Source organism: Thermobia domestica, chromosome 8 (genome assembly GCF_964235325.1).
Source record: "Thermobia domestica chromosome 8, izTheDome1.hap1.1, whole genome shotgun sequence".
NCBI lineage: Eukaryota > Metazoa > Arthropoda > Insecta > Zygentoma > Lepismatidae > Thermobia > Thermobia domestica.
In genome coordinates this window covers 111,659,780-111,681,263 of record NC_137461.1, presented here as the reverse complement: position 1 = coordinate 111,681,263, position 21,484 = coordinate 111,659,780, and the positions used below count along the sequence as shown (strand labels likewise).

At 36.6% G+C, this 21,484-nt stretch overlaps 1 protein-coding gene across 1 annotated transcript in view; it reads left to right on the top strand.

Moving 5' to 3' along the window:
* Positions 1–21,484, top strand: part of LOC145692256 (RNA-binding protein 4F-like) — a 343,186-nt gene that overhangs the window by 196,994 nt on the left and 124,708 nt on the right. Inside the window, exon 4 of the mRNA XM_081767552.1 lies at positions 457–615. Coding sequence (XP_081623678.1) covers positions 457–615 — 159 coding nt within the window. The remainder of the gene's footprint in view (positions 1–456; positions 616–21,484) is intronic.

Below are 21,484 nucleotides of genomic sequence, written 5' to 3'. Positions count from 1 at the left end.
GTATCTTTTTCTTAGTGGTTGTTTGAAGAGAGTGTGCAGAACTCAACTAGTCGTGCACCCCTCACGTTCCTTTCTCCTAGGCCGAAGATCCCTGTCACATTCCCTTCTTTCCCTTCGCCGATACTGCGTTCCAGTTACCAATGATGATTACTTATCAATCTTACCAATCTGGATTACTTCTGAGATCCTTCTCCTTTCAGCTCATATTGCGAAATCTGTATTATGGTTTCGCTATCGGTGAAATGTCTCTAATTTACTTAAATCGAATAGAAAACACCATAGTACATACATTAATATCATGAATTGCTAAGGTGGTTGATTTGAAAGAAAGTCTTAATAAAAGGAAAGAAAATACTCTCATGCACATATGTATGTAATATATGCTACATATTTATTTATATTTTTCTCTTTACATATCGTTTGGTGAATAACAATATATAATTTTCTATTTCCTAGGGCGTATGGGGACAAAACAAATCTTAGGAAGTGGTTTGTGCGCGCCATAGAAACAGCTCAAGATTGGCCCGATTGCATTCAGGAGGAGTGGTTAATATATGAAAGGTGTGAAGGAACACTATTCACGTTGAATGAATGCATTGAGAGAAACCAAAGAAAGTAAGTAACTGTAAATAATAATAGTAAACAATTTGCGTTGATTATAAAAACATCTTTAATATTTTCTGTGATGTACAAAAAAATATTCACTAAATTTTTTGTCATATAAAAAGTATATTTCATCATATGTTAATTATGTTGTAAAAAGCTGAAGTGTTCTCTTGCGAGCATAAACGAGCATATACTATAGTCTACTCGCATTTATTACTTTTTTTCTTCCACTTTTCTTTAAAGTCAAATAATAAGTAAGTGGAAATGAAAGAAATCACTTCCTGTATGAAAATGTTCCGAAAACACTTTAAAATAAAATGGTACAAGCAAAACACAACATTCAGCTCGATTGAGCATACCTGGGATCTTAGTCTTGACAAAATAGGCCTGGGAAGAGAAATGAAAATTTCCAACAAGTCGACTAAAATGTTGAATTTATAATGTTTTAACCTAGTGTTCAGATTCTTTGTGAAACATGTATTGGCTTCTGTGAAGATTTCATACGCAATCATACAAACTACAACAGAAAAATATCTCTGTTTTAGGACTCGAAGAGACGTGCTACGGCTTGGAAACAAAATGTGTGGTAAAATGTAGGCATCTCTTTCAATTGAGTTCAATTGAGTGAATGCGTAGAGTGATGGACTACAAACTCACTCAAAAGTTTGTAACTGAAAGAATATAGTATAATAATAACTTGCAAATTTGTAAGCTGTTGCCATCATTCGGAGTCGTGTACTAATGAAGGAAAACTTGTCACCAATTGTAATTATCTGTGCAAATATCTGATAAGAGTGTTTTCTTTAAACTTTATCCAGTCTGTGACAGCTGAAAGGTCACGACTCTTTTCCTAAAGTAGCCATCAGAGTTCCGAAGATTTTATTTACTTAAAGGTCATTCCATGTCAAATAACCTAATTTTAAAACATGACCATGTTTCAATGTCTCAGATTCTCTTCAATTTTTTTATATATTAATACCAATGATATTATGCTAAATTAATTTTTTCCCATTTTTGGATGACAAATGGGCCGTGGAGAAATTTTTTGAAACATGTGAATTTTGCTTCAATTTCACTTTCACTCACCATCGTGGAACTAAAAGTACATTAACTCCTTATTTTTGAAGTTATTGGGCTCATCCGGTTGTCAAATGAAGGCTTAATTTTTGCTCTTTCAGAAGATCCTAAGTAACCTTGCAAAACGTTACACTGTCAAACATAGAGGGCATACAAATCTAATTTTAGTTGTTTTTTTTTTTACAAATTGTCCCGTTGCTCAACAGTTACAACTGAAATTTTTGAAACTTTTTTGTACATTCATCTCAACACGTACATGGTATGGTTATAAAATAAAGAGGGTGCTTTTTTTTGTAGTTTTGTCTTTATTATTTTTATGTACGGAAATATAGAGTTTTAAGTGTTGTTACAAATTGTGTCATTGCTCGTAAGTTACAACTATGAAACTTTTGAATCTTTTTAAATAAAATCATCTTAGCACATACATTATATGTTAAAAAATAATAATGGTACTTTTGGTATTTTTGTAATTATTATTTGTTTCATATTTTACATGTATGGAAATATACAGTTTTAAGTTTTGTTACAAATTATGTCAATCTCGTAAGTTACAACTATGAAACTTTCGAAACTTTTAAATAGAATTACCTTAGTACATAAATCATATTGATAAAAAGGAAAAATGTGCTTTTGGTATGTTTGTATTTTTTTAAATTTTCCGTGTACGGAAATATACAGTTTTAAGTTTTGTTACAAATTGTATCATTGCTCATAAGCTACAACTATGACACTCTTGAAGCTTCTTTTTATAGAATCATTTTATCAGATACATGATATGGTTAAAAAAGGAGGCTTGTGGTATTTTTGCAATTATTATTATTATCATTTTTGTTTTAAATGTACAAAAATATACAGATTTACTGTTGTTAACAGATTATGGCTTTTGTCTGAAGTAGTGATGCCCAATTCCTGAATTTTTACTTTCCGGGTTCCGGAAAGTAAAATCGGAGAAAATTCGGATTTCAGAAAAATTCCGATTACGGAAAATTTGGAATTCGGGAAAATTCCGGAAAGTGAAATTTCCAATTTCGGAAAATTTTGGCTATCCCTACTCTGAAATGACAACTGTCACACTTTAAAACTTTTTCAAATAATCTTCTTAGTAAATATCACGTATGCTTGAAAATAGAACTGGTGTAATATGTAGTTTTGGTATTACCATAATATTATATATTTGTACTTTAACTATGACTCAATCTTTTTTCCCAATTGTACCATCGCTTACAGCTATTAAGCTTGTGCAACTTTTTATTGGATTAGTTTGGTATGTTTAAATAACAAAAAGGGATACCTTCTTTCTGTAACAATTTTTCGGTTTTATGAATGGAAAATATAGGCCTAGCAATGTAAGACGTTGAGTGATTATTACAATCCCTGTCAAAAAATAAGAAACAATAGACTAATGTACATAGATGAAAACAATAAACATACATACCAGTAATACTTCTTAGAACTGCATAGATTACATACAAAATGTTGTGTCCTTTATTTCACAACTCATTCTTTTCATTGATAAAATGATGTCTTCTTTTAACTTTGCTTTCAGTTGCGTAAGTCCGGGCTGATTGGCCTGAAAGAGACGGAACAGAAACTTTCCAGATGATATTTTGAAAAGGTATCCAACAAAAGTCTTCATTTCCTGGCCAGTAGAATATAGAAGGCCCAGATCGATTCATGAATTGCACTCTGATGTACGAAAATAACAATTACAAAAATACAAAGAGCACCCTTTTTATACTTTAAGCATATAATGTACGTGCTAAAATGACCCTACAAAAAGTTTCAAGAGTTTTACAATTGTAATTTACGCACAATGACACAATTTGTAACAAAAAATTGTATATTTCCGTACATGTAAAATACCAAAAAAATAATAATTACAAAAATACCAAAAGCACCCGTTTTATATTTTAACCATATCATGTATGTGCCAAGATGATTCAATTTCAAAAGTTTCAAAAGTTTCATATTTGTAACTTACAAGCAATGACACAATTTGTAACAACACTTAAAACAGTATATTTCCGTACATGTAAAATACCAAAAAATAATATTTACAAAAATACCAAAAGCGCCCTTTTCATGTTTTAACCATATCATGTATGGGCTAAGATGATTCTATTTAATAAGTTTCAAAAGTTTCATAGTTGTAACTTACGAGCAATTACATAATTTGTAACAACGCTTAAAACTGTATATTTCTGTACATAAAAAATAATAATTACAAAACTACAAAAAAAACACCCTCTTTATTTTTTTATCCATACCATGTACGTGTTAAGATGAATGTACAAAAAATGTTTCTAAAATTTTATAGTTGTAACTGTTGAGCAAAGGCACAATTTGTAAAATTCTTAATTTTTTTTCTCTTAATGTTTGACAGTGTAACATTTTCCAAGGTTACTTAAGATGTACTGAAAGAGCGAAAATTAAGCTTTCACTTGATACCAGGATGGAGCTCCTTCGTGGCTAAGCGGTTAGCGTACGCGCTTTTGGCGTGGGAGACCCGGGTTCGATTCCCGGCGGGAGCTCATGTGGTTCGGATTTCACGTTAATCAGTAGGTCCACGTCTCATATAGCCTCGCTGCTCAACGGGACGTAAAACTCAAAATCAACTCATTGACACCAGGATGAGCCCAATTATTTCAAAAATAAGGAAGTTATGGTAATTTAGTGCCATGATGCTGAGTGCCAAAAAGAAAAATTCAAGCAAAATTCACATTTTTTAAAACAGATTCTCCCCGGCCCGTTTCTCATCCAGAAAATCGAAAAAAAAATAATTTAACATAATTTCATTGGTATTTATGTATGAAAAATTATGGAAGAGAATCTGAGACATTGAAGCACAGTGCTCTAGGCGATTTGACATGGGATGACCCTTAAATGTTAGTCCATGTATAATAGCACACGACCATAACGGCCACAATTACATATATCTTCCTAAGAATAGGATAAGGAACTTAAGCTAATTAGAACAAAGGAAGGAAACGGAAAGAGAAAGAAGATACTAGAATGACTTCTTCAAGAATAGTTCATTAGAAGGGATAATAGGTAGAGAAATGATAAGAGAGACTGAATTACGAGAAAGAAGTGAAAGTAAGCATAGTATAAAAAAGAAGAGTGAAAGAAAGAAAGAAGATATATCAGAATGATAATATAAATATTGTTAAAAGCCTGTAAAACGTTATATGTAATGTAGACTTATCAATCTTTGCGTAGAATATCAAAAGAAAAAAATGACTATAAACCTGTTTCAACTAGACACAGGTTATCACATACAATACTGATCCAGATCAAAACCAATTTACAAGATGTGTTGCTTTGATCTAGCTCAGTCGATGAAAAAGTGTATCACTCTTCGTAAAGGTTAAAGGTTTTACATATGCAGATTGTTTGGTATGATAATTTTGCACTCTCCTCTACAGTCATTTATGTGACAAATAATATCTGATAAACAATGTGTCGTCATTCTGACTTTATGTGTACATACAAATGAAAAGTCTAATATAAATAAATTTATTACCAGCCATTTTCAACCTCTTCACGGATATGATATCAAATGATGCCACCTATTTATCGGGAAAATAATCCGAATTTTTTTACGAAGAAGAGTACAAACAGAGGGTAAGTAAAAAATAATACTCTGAAGCACTTGTTTTTACTTACCTTCAGTTCGCACTCTTCTTCGTAAAAAAAAATCGGATTATTTTCCTGATAAATATGTGGCATCATTTGATGTCATATCCGTGAAGAGGTTAACATAATAATATATTGCATGATAGTAGGGTAGTGGCACTTGGCCGCGATTTTTTACCTGCTGCGCATGCTCAAACTGTTCCAGTTCATGTTCCAGTTCCGGTTCCTGTCATGTTCCGGTTCCGATTCATGTTTCGATTCTTGCTCCGACCTCTGTTGCGACTCATGTTCCAGTACCTGTTCCTGTTCCTCCGGAGCAGATTACGTGTAACGAGTAGTCTTTTACTACTATACGGGAACACGCATGCGCAGAAACATAACACACAACAGCAAGACTATGAACGACCATGACACCGACGGTAGCGTTTTTTCACATTAAATAACTTCAGGGGTATACGCGTTCTCTTTTACGAGCACTTTTCTTGATGCGAAAAGAAAGACAATGTCAATATAGTAGAACAAAGATTAAAAAATAGCACTACCGTTTAACAAATCTGGTTATTCACACACACACACACACACACACATACACACACACACTTTGTTGCTCTTGCGCAGTAAAATTAAATTTCCAATTTAGTACAAATTGCACGCATGCGCAGAAAAATTACACTTCCAACTCTCACTTCCGTTTCCGATTAAACACATAACCACCACCAGCAGACTACAACATAGAAGATTATGACCACAGACTACGAAGGCTACAACATAGGACTATGAACACATATTCCAATTCCTATTGAACATAGTAGAGCAGTGGTTCGCTCCCCGCTTGCGTGTGATTCACACCCACATACATTTGGTTTACGGAGAATTTGGTAGTGCATGAGCAGATTGTTCCCGGTTGCAGTATCAATTCTGGTTCCGGATCAGACTACACGACGAGTACCCTTTTACGACTGTGACCTACTGTAGCGATTACACAAGAAAGGCTCCGCTTCCTGTTCCGACTCAAGTTCCAGTACCGGTTTCGGAGCAGACTACACAACGACTAGGCTGTTACGATCACTATTTTTGAACCGTTATAGAAGACTATGACCCATTTCTCATCCACACACACACACACACACACTTGTTTACACATGCTCAGCAGTTCCAATTTAGTAGAAATTACAGTTCCAACTCCCACTTCCGGTTCCGATTGAACACAGCAGCAACAGCAGCAGACCACAGACTACAAAAGGTACGACATAGGACTATGAACACATATTCCAACTATTATTGAGCATAGTAGAGCAGTGGTTCGCTCACCGCTTGCGTGTGGTTTCCTTTCCAACTTTCTCTCTCTCTCTCTTTCTCTCTCTCTCTCACACACACACACACAAACACACATTTGGTTTACGGAGCATTTGGTGGCGCGTGAGCAAACTATTTCGACTCAAGTTGGAGTAAAAGTTCTGGTTCCGAATACACAACACCGGAGAAGCTGCACCCGACTACGATCAGACTTTTTTAGATTACGCAAGAAAGGCTACGGCACAGCAGCAACAGACTACGCAACACATTGTGTAGAAATGCAAAAGCTGCGCCTAAACAACATACAAAGTCCATCCGTTTTCCTCGTTCACTCTTCCACGACGAAAAAAAGTGAAGCAGAGATTAAATCACATACACACTCAAGAACACTGTTCACGGAGCACTTGGTAGCGCATGCCGAATAAAATTACAGTTCCAATTTAGTAGAAAGAACAGACATGTGCAGAAACGTTACAGTTTCAATTACGACTACTGTTCCAGCTCCGGTTTCCTTAACACACAGAAGCAGGCGGCGGTGTTTTTGCAACTTTTTATGATTATAACGTATAGTACAGATATTACCTTATAGTTTATGTTAGGTACGCCCTTTTATAACAATATTAACCGATATGGTTAAAACTCGGTATATAGAGGTTTTCGAACATGCTGATTAAGAATAGCATATTTGTTTTTATCTGGGTCTGATAGTTCATGTGGGATATACCCTTCTATTGATAATTTCAAACCGATTTGGATGAAACTCGGCATATAGAGGTTTTCGTATATGCTGATTACGAATACCAAATTTTGTTTTACCTAGGTCTTATAATTCATGTGAGATACGCCCTTTTTATGACAATTTTAACCGATTTCGATAAAACTCGGCATATGAGGATTTTCGGACATGCTGATTACGAATACCGTATTTGGTTTCACCTAGGTTTTATAGTTTATGTGAGATACGCCATTCTTATGACAATTTTAACCGATTTCGATAAAACTCGGCATATAGAGATTTTCCTATATGCTGATTACGAATATTATCTTTGCTTTTATCTAGACCTTATAGTTTATGTGGGATACGCCCTTTTTATGAAACTTTTAACCGATTTGGACAAAACTCGGCATAAATAGGTTTTCCTATACGCTGATTACGAATACCATATTTATTTTTACCTAGGTCATGTAGTTTATGTGATATAGGGCTTTATATGACAATTTTAACCGATTTCGGTAAAACTCGGCATATAGAGATTTTCGTACATGCTGATTACGAATATCATTTTTGTGTTTACCTAGGTCGTATAGTTTATATGAGATACGCCCTTTTAGGAAAAATTTAACCGATTTGGATGAAACTCGGCACATGGGGGGTTTTCGTACATGCTGATTACGAGTACCATATTTATTTTTACCTAGGTCTTACAGTTTATGTGGAATACACTCTTTTTATGTCAATTTTAACCGATTTGGGTGGAACTCAGTATATAGGTGTTTTCGAACATGTTAAATACGAATATAATCTTTGCTTTTATCTAGACCTTATAGTTTATGCCGCATACAAAGACCTTATAGTTTATGACAAGGGCTTTTACGACCAGTTTTTCGTTCCATAAATCACATAAAATTTCTACCCGTATTACTCGCTTTTAGTGTGAAAAAAGACTATGGCAACATAGTAGAGCAGAGACTTAAAAATAACAGCTGTGGTTTTTCAGTGGTTCGCTCTCACTTCGAGTGTTGTTTTATTTAGCATATCCCTCATATTCGTGATGTAAAACCTAAAAATTGCATTTCGGCTCACTCAACACACATACAGACACACACACACATACACGCACACTGTTTACTGAACACTTGCTGGCGGATGCGCAGTTCCAATTTATTAGAAATTAGACGCATGCGCTAAAAATTGTAGTTGCAATTCCGACTTCCAATTCCAGTTGAACACAGTAGCAGCAGCCGTTTTGACAACATGCAGATAGCTATGGCATTCTTCGCAACCCTAGAGAGGGATACAATGAACACATATTCCAACTCATACTCGAGAAAGGCTGTGACAGCATGGAGAAATGCAAAAATGAAATCTTGGCGTTTTACGTCCCAGGACTATGCCGGTTAGGCTAAAGGAGACGGTGATGATGAGAGATGAATGAAATGGTGGAATGGAGAAGGTGAGAGGAAACGGGACAAACCCGAGTAAACCCACGAGCACTATGTTTGTCCACCACAAAGTCCACAGGGCGCGAGCTGGGATCGAACCAGGGACCCCATGCACCAGAGGTGTACGCTCTACCACTGACGAGGTTCACCTTGCCCATTCCTCCGACGAGGTTCACCTTGCCAAAGCTACCTGTAAGACTAATTCTGATCCTGCGGTTGTCATTTGCAATTTTGAAATTTCATTTTGACCTCGAGCTGACCACTTTTGTACATCATCTATATGGTGACCCGAAAACTAAATATGTCAAATGGTCCCCCACGTTGACCTCGAGTTGACCATTTGAGTACATAATTTATGTGCTGACCTAGTATTAAAACTAAATTTTAATTTTAAATATGTGGAACTGTTCACAAAATATACGGACCTCGAGTTATATTCAATTATATGACCTTTGTTTGACGTCAACTTGATCGCTTAGAACATCGATATGTTACGTAAGACATCAAAAATTGTTCCCATCAGCATCGACGACCTTCTGTCAACGTTCTGGAGGGCCATAAATTCCATCGCGAAGAAAGCATTTGAACTGGCGTTTCCAAGGAATGGAACAGATGCAATGTACGGGGAGTATGGGAGATGCTATTTTGTTTCCACATGTGGATTAACGTTGTCCCGTAACAGGAGGACTGGCTCTGGGGTTTGTATTAATGCTAGAAAATACGGTGATTGGAAAAACAGGCAGGGGTCTATTAAAAGGGACTTTGTACCCACCCTGTACTTTGTCGGGGACGCTGCAGTTATCCCAATATGTGATGTCTTAAACTGCAGAATGAAGGTATGCTCCGCGCTGCACCTCTAAAACTACGCATAAGAGTGATATCATTTTGTTGAGCCCTACGAAATTGATTAAATTGAAATTATGAAAGTCCTCGGTCTTTACGCGCAGACTACAAATTTCAGGTCTCCTGTTGTAGCAGAAAACCCGCCTCTAGCTGAAAAAAGTTTGCGGCCACGGCTATGTAATTTCTGTTATGTTAAATAGGAATTGCAACGATATGTCATAGTGTTATAAAACTCTCTACATGTAAGAGGGTAAAAAGTTGTGATTTTTTCGCTATGTTACATACGTGTTCAAATGTGTAAAATTAAGTCATTCACTTTTATTAGCTCTGCAATGTTACATAGGGTTAAAAGAAAGTGTGCTTGTAGCTTTTAGTAATAGTTTGTTATAATTTTCTTAGGTTAAATATGTTCGCAGTCTGTTCATACGCAATTGGAACCGGGACTGTCACTAGAATCGAAATTGGAACTGCACATACACCTCCGTAATGTACAGTGATCGTAAAAGAGTGCAGGACATTGTATATTATTTAGGGTCCCAATATTTATAAACACTGAAAAACTCGGCCGCTGATGTTTTTACTTGTTCCTTTATGTTCATGGTGTGCTGCTGCTCCTGTGTGTTATCGGAATCGGAACTGGAAAATGAGTCGACACTGGAACTGTATTTTCTGTACTAAATTGAAACTTTAATTTTACTGCGCATGCTCCATCAAGAGCTCCGTAAACTGTGTGTGTTGTGTGTGTGTGTGGTAATCTCTGGTTCACTATTTCCGTCATAAAAGAGTTAACAAGTAAAACGGATGGGCTTTGTATGTTATTTAGGTGCCGATTCTGCATTTCTCCATGCTGTCACAACCTTTCTGGACTGTGAGTTGGAATATATGTTCATTGTATCCCTCTCTAGGATTGCGAATTATGCCATAGGTTTCTGCATCTTGTCATAGAGGCTGCTGCTACTGTATTCAACTGGATTTGGGAGTGGGAATTGCAACTACAATTTTTCTGCGCACGCGTCTAATTTCTACTAAATTGGAACTGTGCATCGGCCACCAAATGCTCCGTAAACAGTGTCTCTCTCTCTCTCTCTCTCTCTCTCTCTCTCTGTCTTTGTGTGTGTGTGTGTGTGTGTTTATATATTTTAACAAAAGGCCGTACTCTTTATTCAGCATACAAAACAACAATAAAACAACAAAAACTTACTAAATCTGGTTGTCGCCGAAATTGGTAGCTCTGAAATTATTTTCTTACCTATTTGAATAACCAGACTTATGCTATATTGTTAAATGCTGTTGTTATTTTTTTAACTCTGCCATTGATTTTAAAAAAAAAAAGTGCTTATAAAAGAGAAAGAATACATTCCTAATGTTATATAATGGTTGAAGAAACACTACCGGCAGTGTCATGGGCGTTTTACTTTGTTCATAGTCGTTCAGTTGTGTGTAATTCGAACTAATCTTTTTGCGCATGCGTGTTCCTGTGTGGTGATCATAGTCGTAAAAGGCTACTTGTTGCACGTAAACTGCTCCGGAGGAACCGGAACAGGTACTGGAACATGAGTCGGAACAGAGGTCGGAGCCGGAATCGGAACAGAAACCGAACCGGAACGGGAACCGGAACAGTTTGCGCATGCGCAGTAGGTCAGAAAACGCGGGTAAGTGAAACCACCATACTTATGATAGAATAATCATGTTGTCCTTAACTAATTATTTTTGTGTATGGTGTCTATGTAGGTCCTGGGTTCGAGACTAAGGGATTTTAATTCTCAGGGATATTATTGCAGGGTAATCACATTCCAAAATGTACACTCATGTTCAAATTATTGTCGCTTGTCTATAAATATGTTGTTTTAGGAATATAATTTGATAACGAATTCTCCCGGTATTTCTTATAATGTTAGTATGTGTATAATCGGCAAAGTCATATATGTAGAAAATTTCAAGCCGAAAGAGCCGTAAATAAGAACAGTAAAACGAAAATAAAATTTTCTTGTACGTTTAGCAACATTTTGGTTTACTCATTCTAATTTTCGTATTTATAATTCTTTTCCTATGAAATTTACTACAAATATACATTTCCCAATTATATACACGATGTACATAGTATCAGTATTAAAAGTACCCTGGAAAACCATTATCACATCATATTCTTACAAGAAAACAGTTATAGATATGCGACAATCATTTTGAACATGAGTGTACATTATATGTACGTAATATTAAAACAATATTTGGGGCACTGGTCCATAAAATATAGGAAGCAATGAGGAACGTTTCAGGACCACGTAGGGAAGCTTATTCACCACGTTTATTTTCCAAAGACGTAATTCTGACAGATTGAATTAAAAATAGAAATCTCATGTGACATATGTAAAGATTAACGCAACGTCAATTTGAGGGATCGAATTAAAAATAAAAAATAGAACGCGGCTATATTGACTATGTAAGTCTTGTCATTTATCCCAGAAGGTCATTCACATCTGTTTTAATAATAGTCCACGTTATGCAGCAGCGTTGCCAGATCTAGCATAATGATGCTAGATCTAGTATAATTTGCATGTATTTAGCATCTAGCATCTTGCTTTTAGCATCCCACCCAAATCTAGGATAATTTCAGCAAGTTTATCAAAAAGCCATAAAACCTGGAGATGAGAAAGAAGTTGCTCGTGGGAAGAAAAAGAACGGCAGAAATGTATCCTCTTCCATTGATTCATACAGTTGGTAAACCATACAAGCAGTCTTATTTTCCGAAGTAAGTTAGAAACGGCTTTGGGCTTTTTTGTGGCTCTACCCAGGGTTTTCTAATCCTTTAACTGCGAGGCATGGGCGGAGCATTGGGGGCCATTCTCCCCCAACTTTTTGACAACTTCACCATCTTTATTTCTGACTTCATGACCATCTTTATTCCTGAAATGAAAGATCCGAGACCGACCAAAAATCTGCCCCCCAGCAGACAATTCCCAACTCCGCTTATGCTGCGAGGTAATTTTCTTTTAAAATATGTAAATAAACACTTTGTATTCATTTATACGATATATACGCCATTGAGTCTGGCAACGACTGCACTAGTTTAGTTGACTTAAAGCTTTGGTGCGTGAAGTACTGAGTTCTATCCACGCATTCTTGCGCTCTGTATATTTTAAGTTACTTTATCGTATCTCAACTTCGTTTTTTCTTCTTTTAAAACTCCTGAATTAGTAGTTATGAGGATCTAGCATAATTTGACCGAATCTAGCATAATTTCAATCAGGTTTTGGAATAATTCCGAGCTGTGAGTCTGGCAACGCTGTTATGCAGAGTCGTTTTCACAACAGATTATCGTCAAACTAAAGGACTGACTACTGCAGGAAACATGTCATCCCTTTCCGGCATTAATGCAGTAAGCGACAGTTTGAAAATTTTACAGCTGAACCGAAAACCTTAAATTTGGAGGTTGTTCTTGTATAAGTTTGTTTTTTTGGACTAGTTTCGTAAGAAAAGTAGAGCTAATATAATTAAACAAGCTCCGTCAAATACAATAGTGACGTATATAATAGTTTCAATATATTCACTTATTTTGGCGCTTATTTCATTTTTGCTTACAAAAATTTTTTAACAAATCAGTGCTTCAAACGACATTCATTCAAACATATTAATGCTTTAAGGCACACGATGTCATAGTTTGATTGCGTTAAGCAACATTTAGGGAGAAAATAAATGGTAATAAATTGTTGATTTGTTAATTGAAGAATGTTAGTTCTATACTGATCGGTAAAATACTGAACGCTTCTTGAAATAATGCTGCTTCAAATCAATTAGACAAGAAAAATGCTTCGGATTATCTCTCCTTTATATTTAAAAATTAATCTAATCTTCTGAATGGTGAAGTTAATAATAACTGACACCATTATTTAGTTTTCTCATTTATGTTTAGCGTTAGTTTTTAATTCGTTAAGCTTAGGATGTTGCAAACTATTACTGATTTGTTAAGCTTACTGATACAATGAAAATTTGCATCATACATTTACTAAATAAATGCAAATTGTCGAAACTTCATAAAGCTGTAACTTGATCAATATTTAACTATTGCAGGAAAAAATAATAAATGACAACATGTTTCAATCTTGAATTTTTTCTTCGGTGTCCTCTTTATCTGTATCAGGAAGGGTATCTTGTGCAACTGCAACAAATGGCAACTGCTGGTAGAACCCGTGTAGGTGCTTTGTCAGAATATTCTGATTACACAATTTGACAAGATCTGACACTTGGCCTTACTGATAGGGATGGCCTCTGCATAAGGTCTGCTTGGCTGCTTTTGTCTTGCTGGGCGAAGTGTCAGAGTAAGATACACTGCGTCCTTAGTCATTAAATACTTTGGAAAATTCGCTATTTTTTTGAAAAAGTAACAACTCTCATTTTTAACAGCAAGAAATGTTCCCCTGACACATGTTTCTTAGCACTGAAGATTTGGCCTGCCAAAGTTGATCAATTTCTAAAAAAATCATGCTTCAATAATTCAACATTATGTGGATGTGGTTTCATTCTCGCCATTCTCACGGTAATCTACTCGGAAGGACTTTCAATTTTTTGATTATAAGATGCTTTCTCTATTTACCATGCGCACTGGCCACAGGCAGGGCCGCCCATAGGGGGGATGTATGGCGCAAGCTGCGCCATTGAGAAAAATTTTGGGGGGGGATTTTACTCTACTTTCGAACTAGCAATTTTACTGTCGGAATAGCATTAAAACACGATTTTTAGAAGCTAATTTTCACAAACCCGTACCCCCTGCTTCGATACTCGATGAATGAAGTACCGCGCAAGTAGCCGTATGAAAGGAAAGGTTGGTTTGTTTTAAGAGAGAAGGGCCGGCCACAGGAGGGATGAATGGCGCAAGTTGTGCCATCGAGAAAAAAATTGGGGTCAATAAAAAAAAATTGGGGAAGAATTTTACTCTAATGTCGAATAAGTAATTTTGCTGTCGTCAGAATAACATTGGAACATGATGCGATTGTTTTTCTTTAATCTCGAGAATGAATCCCCTGCTTAGAAACTATGAATGAAGTACCGCGCAAGTTGCTATATTAAAGGATGGCGCCAAGTTCTGGTGAACAACAGTTACAAACACTCAAGGAATCACTTTCAAATTTAGATTTGAAACTTGCCTATGTTGTCTGTTTGAAAATTATAAAGTAGTTTGACACAATTGTGAGCTAGTGGTAACCATACAGACAACAGCCAAGTTTCAAATCTAAATTTGAAGTAAGCCAGTGAGTGTTTGTAACTGTTGTCCACCAGAACTTGGCGCCTATTTTTGTGATTTCAATTCTTTTAAAGGCCACTCGTACTTGGCTCTTTTACAGGAATGTTTTTTCTTGGATATCACTTCTTTTTGTAGACTAATTTCGGGGACAACATTATCTTTTGGTATCAAACTCAATAACTTGTAACTTGCGTCTTACTTTTCATGTACAAGGGAATTATATCAATATTTTGTAAAGAAAAAATAATACTACTAATTGTAAAAAAAGAATACCTGTGCCATACACAGTGTGTAGAATTTTTTATACCCTTCAATATCCTTATAGAACATATTTAGTATTGTACACTGCCAAGACTACTAATAAAAGTAATGCCATTTTTATAATTACTACTGCCCCTACTACTACTACTACAAGCATTCTATAATACTACTACAGGAAATAAAAACAACAACAAAAATAACAATTACTAGTACTATAAAAACTACTGCTACACTGGGCAATTGTTTTTAGAGGACTTGAGTTTTGAGGAGGGAAGAGATTATTAGTTTTGGGGGGGAGTGCGCCATCGGCTTTGGGGAAGATGGGCACCCCTGGCCACAGGCATATGTGACCCGTACCAAACGATTGATTTGGATTCGTTGCAAGGTTTTGGATTTTTCAAGTTCATATTTCAACATGGCCAAAATATTTCTATTTTTGTTTTGACCGGCATAGTTATCTCAATACAGGATTAGAGTTGAAACATTACCTCATTCGTCCACTACATCTATATATCTCGAAAGGATGGAAGCGATTTCATTCGAACCTCGTTTACGTTCGCTCTCACCCCATACATAATTGTATGCATTTCTGCTTTTTGATTCATATATCGAGAGATTGTATACATAATACTTTTGTGTGTAGTATAAAAGCATGGAATCGCCATGAGGTACGCTCAAAAGTTTCTGCAAATCGAGACTCGCGACATTAGTGTTCCTTCCTGACTACCACTTAAACTCTGCTGTTTTTTGAAACGAGCCTTAGGTGCAATATGTCGGATGTAATCAGCTTTCTATTCTCTGGTTACGTCTGTCTTGTTGGTAAATGCGATACATTTCTGGCACTTGTCTTTTTTGGGTCTATGAAACCTAAGGTTGAATTTTGAGTTAAATATATCCCGAAAAACTCTTTCACTCACCGGAATATTTCCTTCATCATTCATTGCACGTGAGTAAATCGTATAGAAATAAGTGACGTTTTTTAGATCCTCGGGAAGATAGTCGTGTTGTTTTATTTCTACAGTAGTGGGAAGGCACTGCAGGAAGTCTTTGAATGAATTCAACAACGAGCTTCACATCTCGCTCGGATATCGCATTGGGGCGAACTGAGTGGCGTCCTCGACCATCAGGTTTTGCTGAGCCTTCAGTGGATTGTGTAACAGTGTAATTCACAAACCTTTGTGAGATATCTAATGTTAAGAGCAAGAATTGAAGACAAACTCTTCTACAGAATTCACCTTCGTTAATAAAATACTGAGAAAATGATGCCCGTGAGCTCTCTTCCTGAAACCTCCATCTTTTCACTGGAACTTGTCTGGTTGCTCCTAAGATCAAATTCCATTGATCATTCGATTTTAAATTTTGTCTTTGTTGGTGTGATTAAGAATTCCTTATCTAAGTATTATATTGACTTTTTCTTTGGGACCAAAAATGTCTAAATAAGGAATGACCCCTCTCTTCCGAAATATCAGAACATTTATTTGTGCAAGACTTGCATTTGTGTTGTTGTATTTGTTCTTCTCTACTCTTTCTTGCCTGTTTTTGTTGTAGGCTTGCCCAATTTGCTTTAATGTTTTTTTTGTCTCTTTTGAGGAGTTTTCTTTTTAATTCTCAATCCCTTTTCCCCTACGATGTTCTTTTCTGGTGTAAAAGAAATATCTTTACTTGCAATCCTCCTCCGTTTCCTAGCACTGCTTTACTCATTGTAACCATCACCTGATTTCGACTTTGCAGCTAAATTTCCTGAAACCCCTTATCTCTTAACATATAATATATCTTCATCTGATGAAATTTGTGTTGTGTCCGACCAACCTGTTGAGTTTTCGGAAGGACAAGCCTGGTTAAGTATGATATTATGGTCAGGGAAATAGTCTAAATAGCTGAGTCAGAATTTTTTTCTTTTTCTCAAGCTCCGTTTCTCAGCGAAATAATGTTCATCTCTTTCTCGATTCTTTTCTAAAGTCCCCTCTTCAATTTTGGTTTTCTCTCCTTTCTTCATTCTTCTCCTCATCTTCGTTTAGGGTCCCTTCCACTGCTACTGTCTTCTGATGCTTCCTTGGCATCTCCTTCCCTTCTTCAGTTTTCTCCTCATCCTGGTTTACGGTCTGTTCCACTGCTACTGTCTCCTGATGTTTGTTTGGGTTTTCCTTCCCTTCTTCAGTCTTTTCCTCATTGTGGTTTAAAGTTTGTTTCAGTGCCACCGTCTCCTGATGCTTGTTTGGGTTTTTCTTCCCTTCTTCAGCCTTCTCATCCGGGTTTAGGGTATCTCCTCTGCTACTCTCTTCTGATGCTTGTTTGGTTTTTTCTTCCCTTCTTCAGCCTTGTTCTCATCCGGGTTTAGGGTATCTTCCACTGCTAGTTTCTTCTGATGCTTGTTTGGATTTTCATTCCCTTCTTCAGCCTTCTTCTCATCCTGGTCTACGGCTTCTTCCACTGCTGAGTAAGGCCCCAATTTTCATTATCTCACTCTTCGAACAGTTAACTATATTGGAATATGTTTCGCTTGGTGTCCTTGGCTTCATGACTGGTTCTTCAACTTGCTGTTTGGTTAGATTTAAAATCTTCCTTCTACGGGAAAACTAAAAGCAGAAAATAGCGAAAAAAAAGAAACCGACCTAAAAATGTGATAAGAGTAATATTTTTTGTAATTGGAGTGCAAAGTAATAGTTTTAAAAGCTTTGATTAATAGTACCTCCAGCCTACTAACTAAAGCAAACTTTTGAAGTTGGCAGAAATTCAGCTATAAGTAGTAGGCACGTGGTAGTGTAAGTCGAAGCTTTAGGAAAATATTACTCTGCTATTTTTATCACGCTCTTTGAAATCGGTTTCGTTTTTATAATTAACATTGACAATTTGTTACCTGGCCGGTGGGGTGGGGTAGGTCGAACGTGAGCACGAACCTTGTTCTAGCCGGTCATCTAAACTGGGGATCTTCGTGATATTCCTCAGTATTAACAGTTGAAAGCCGTGACAGCACCTTCTTTAAGGCCAGAGCCGCTGGCTTTCCGCATCCTTGCCCTCCATTCCTCTCCGGCCTGATCCTTAGTTTCCAAAAGGCCACAACTAATTCACATTGCTAATTAGTTAGTGAAAGAAACCTTTCTTAACAGCTAGATTTTATATGAACAGAACGATCATTATAATAGGAATAACCGCCATGAAATATCGATAACATATAACTTCCATGTCATGATCAGGTAACATAGAAGACGCGCACGGCTACCGAACAGAATAGATCACAGCTGATGCCCGTTATGAGCAAACAAAATTATGTGAGTAATTTTTGAATAGCGCAAAATGTTGGGGAACAAATAACTGCTGCCAGTACACCTGAGGCAGTCGTACTTGTGGGATGTTCAAGCAATACAGTATGAAGGTTTCACCAACAGTGCTCATGACGGACAGTCATCCGCCAAGCAATCACACTTGGATCAGGTACATCCAGTGGGCAGAAAATGAACAACGAATAGCACTATGGTATCTCACCACAGGCGTATGTCAATGGAGGAATTGACGCACCTGGACAATGTGGACCAGTAAATGCTACAACACATTTCAACCATGACCATGTGACATACCTACATCGGGTAGGGTATCATAGCCGTAGACCAATACTATTACAACAACACAAAAATAACATACGTCTGACATGGGAAAAAGCAAATGGATCATTGGACTATGAATCAATGAAAGAAGGTTATCTGAAGTGGTAAGTTCCGCTTTTCACTGAACCATGTCGATGAGACTGTTGGAAACAGCATAAGTATACGTCTCCTGGTTGCAGCATGGTAATTCAATATGACTGTGGCGGTGCTGTTTATTGTCTGAGTCTGGGAAGCGACGCACAGTATTTCTTACTCGACTAAACTTTCCATGCCGCAAGATATTGCAACCCATACCTCTAAGTCTAAGAGAACAAAGCCATATTCTAGCAGGAGAACGGAAGGTGTCATGGGGCTGCGTTTATTACATAATGGTTGGAAGAACATGAAAATGAGTTTTCAATACAACCCCGACATCCAAAATTCTCAGACTTAACCCTATTAGGCATGTATGGAACATGCTGGGATGTACTGTGCAGTGTGCTGCACAACGCCCAAATGTGCACCACGTGCAGGAACTGCTACAGCATAGATGGCTTGGACTGAACCTGTAGAATACAAGAGGTATACCTTGAAAAATGTATTCGTGAGCGTTTGAATACTTTGATTACCCAGAAGAGAACGAACACCCTACTAATAAGTGTCCCTAATGTAGTGATCGTTTAGTCTTAGTCAGTGGCGTATTTAGAGGGGGGGCTTCCGGGCTTAAGCCCCCCCCGAAATCTTTCTTACTATAAAAGTATATGAAATATCTTGCAGAATTTTCACATTTTCAGGCAAAGCCCCCCCGAAATTTAGCAAAGCCCTCCCCGAAACAAAATCGTAAATACGCCACTGGTCTTAGTGTATAAAATAATCCTTCCTAATAACTTGTCAACAATAAGAATATTTTATATAACATTTTTATTGAATTTTAAACGATTCTTTCACCTTTCCGTAAGCTGAACAGTGTTACCTAAAGCAAAAGGTGCGCTGAAATCAGAATTTTCGAAAATATTAGTGGACAAACAAAAACGACATGTGCACATAGAGACATCATAAAAAATGAATTATTTGAAATCCTAAGATAATCGCTCATTAAACGGACAAATGTCCGGCTTTTCAACGATTTTCTCAACGTTTTAAAGGCATAGTTTAAACTCCTAAGACCCATTGATATTCTTTAAAACCATCTTCAGTCTACTACGGTGAATATCAAGCCTGGTATGTTGACAGTAGTTCCCCGCAGATCATAGGCGTATCGATCCTAGCAGGCAAGTCTAGGATGGATACGGTCATGCCGTGGCTATGGAATGCCCCTAGCACGAATTATAAATTAAGTTGTAAAAACACAAAGCACTCTGCAACTGAATTTAACGTTTAAACCGTTTCCTCGATTTTAGTTTATCTTCCAAGGAATTATTTTTTTGTTGGTCAAGGTAGATTAAAGATTGGCAACTAGAAATCAATGTTTACGAAACATACTTGTGCTACTCGGGAGGCTTACTTAAGAAAGAAAGCACCACAAGTTCGTTCTGGGAAATATTTTGTATAGGAAGTCAGTTCTGCTACATTTGTCTCTTTTAGCAACATTTAGACACTTTAGTTAATAATATTAACGTTTCTCTATCAAATTATTATCAATTATCGATTCTAAAACCAGTCGGGAGCTTGCGTCAGTAGCTGATTCTGGTCATTGGCCGTTATGGCAGAGAACAAAAGCGAAGAATCTGCAGAAAAGAGCAATAAACTACAGCAATAGTTCTCACAAAACTGATTATAAGATTTTTTCTGTCCGACAACAATTACCATCAAAAGGCTTATATTCACACAAAGAATGCTCTTCCATGTACTGTCTGCGAATAGCTTGCTGTTTATGATTTTAATTCAACTCACAGAAGCATTGTTCTGCTGAGGTTTATAAATAAGTAAACAAAAATTAGCTTTGTCCAACCTATTATTGAAAATGCCGCATATGTACATTCCGCATCAAAAAAATGCGACAGCTAACGTCCTGCAGTTAGACACTCCAATATACACCTTCTTATCCCATAATCGTGTCAGGTAAAGGGACCCCTCTCTTTCCTTCTTTCTTCTCTCCCATACTAAATTTAGCTAAAACATGAGCGCAATGCTAATTTCAAACTACACATGTATTAGTTTCAATAAATTGAAATAACAAAACCGAGACAAAACAAGATTCGTGAGTTGATGTAGGGAGAAACTCAAACACACACAATGAAAAATAAACAAATGGACGTCTATTACACAGAGATTCAGAAATGAGGCAGAGAGGGAGAGAGAAATTTAAAGAAGAGGAGAGAAGAAGGAAATCAAAAGGAAGAACATATAAAAATGTGGAATTCAAACGTAATAAAAAAAGAATCTAACATTATAAAGTTCCGTTTTCAGACATCCAACAGTAATATAGAAATAACGTTTGTTTTTACATATTTTTTCAGAACTATTCGAATGTATAGAAGATGCTTTAAACATTCATTAAATCACTTTCATAAAGGATAGCATACCCAAATTCCAGTAGAACTGTAGATCTCCGAGACACATATATACATTGTTCGGCGTAAGCTCTAAACTGCGATAAAAAAACCACGTGAAACTAAATCTCGCTGATTTGCTGTTGTCCTACCGACGCTTGTACTCCTTCTTCACAAAATAGTTCATGTGATTGCATTAATACTTTTACTATGAATCTTCATATAAAACTGCTATATTATTATAAATGACAAAAATGTAATACGGATTATCTAACAATACTGCAATCGAG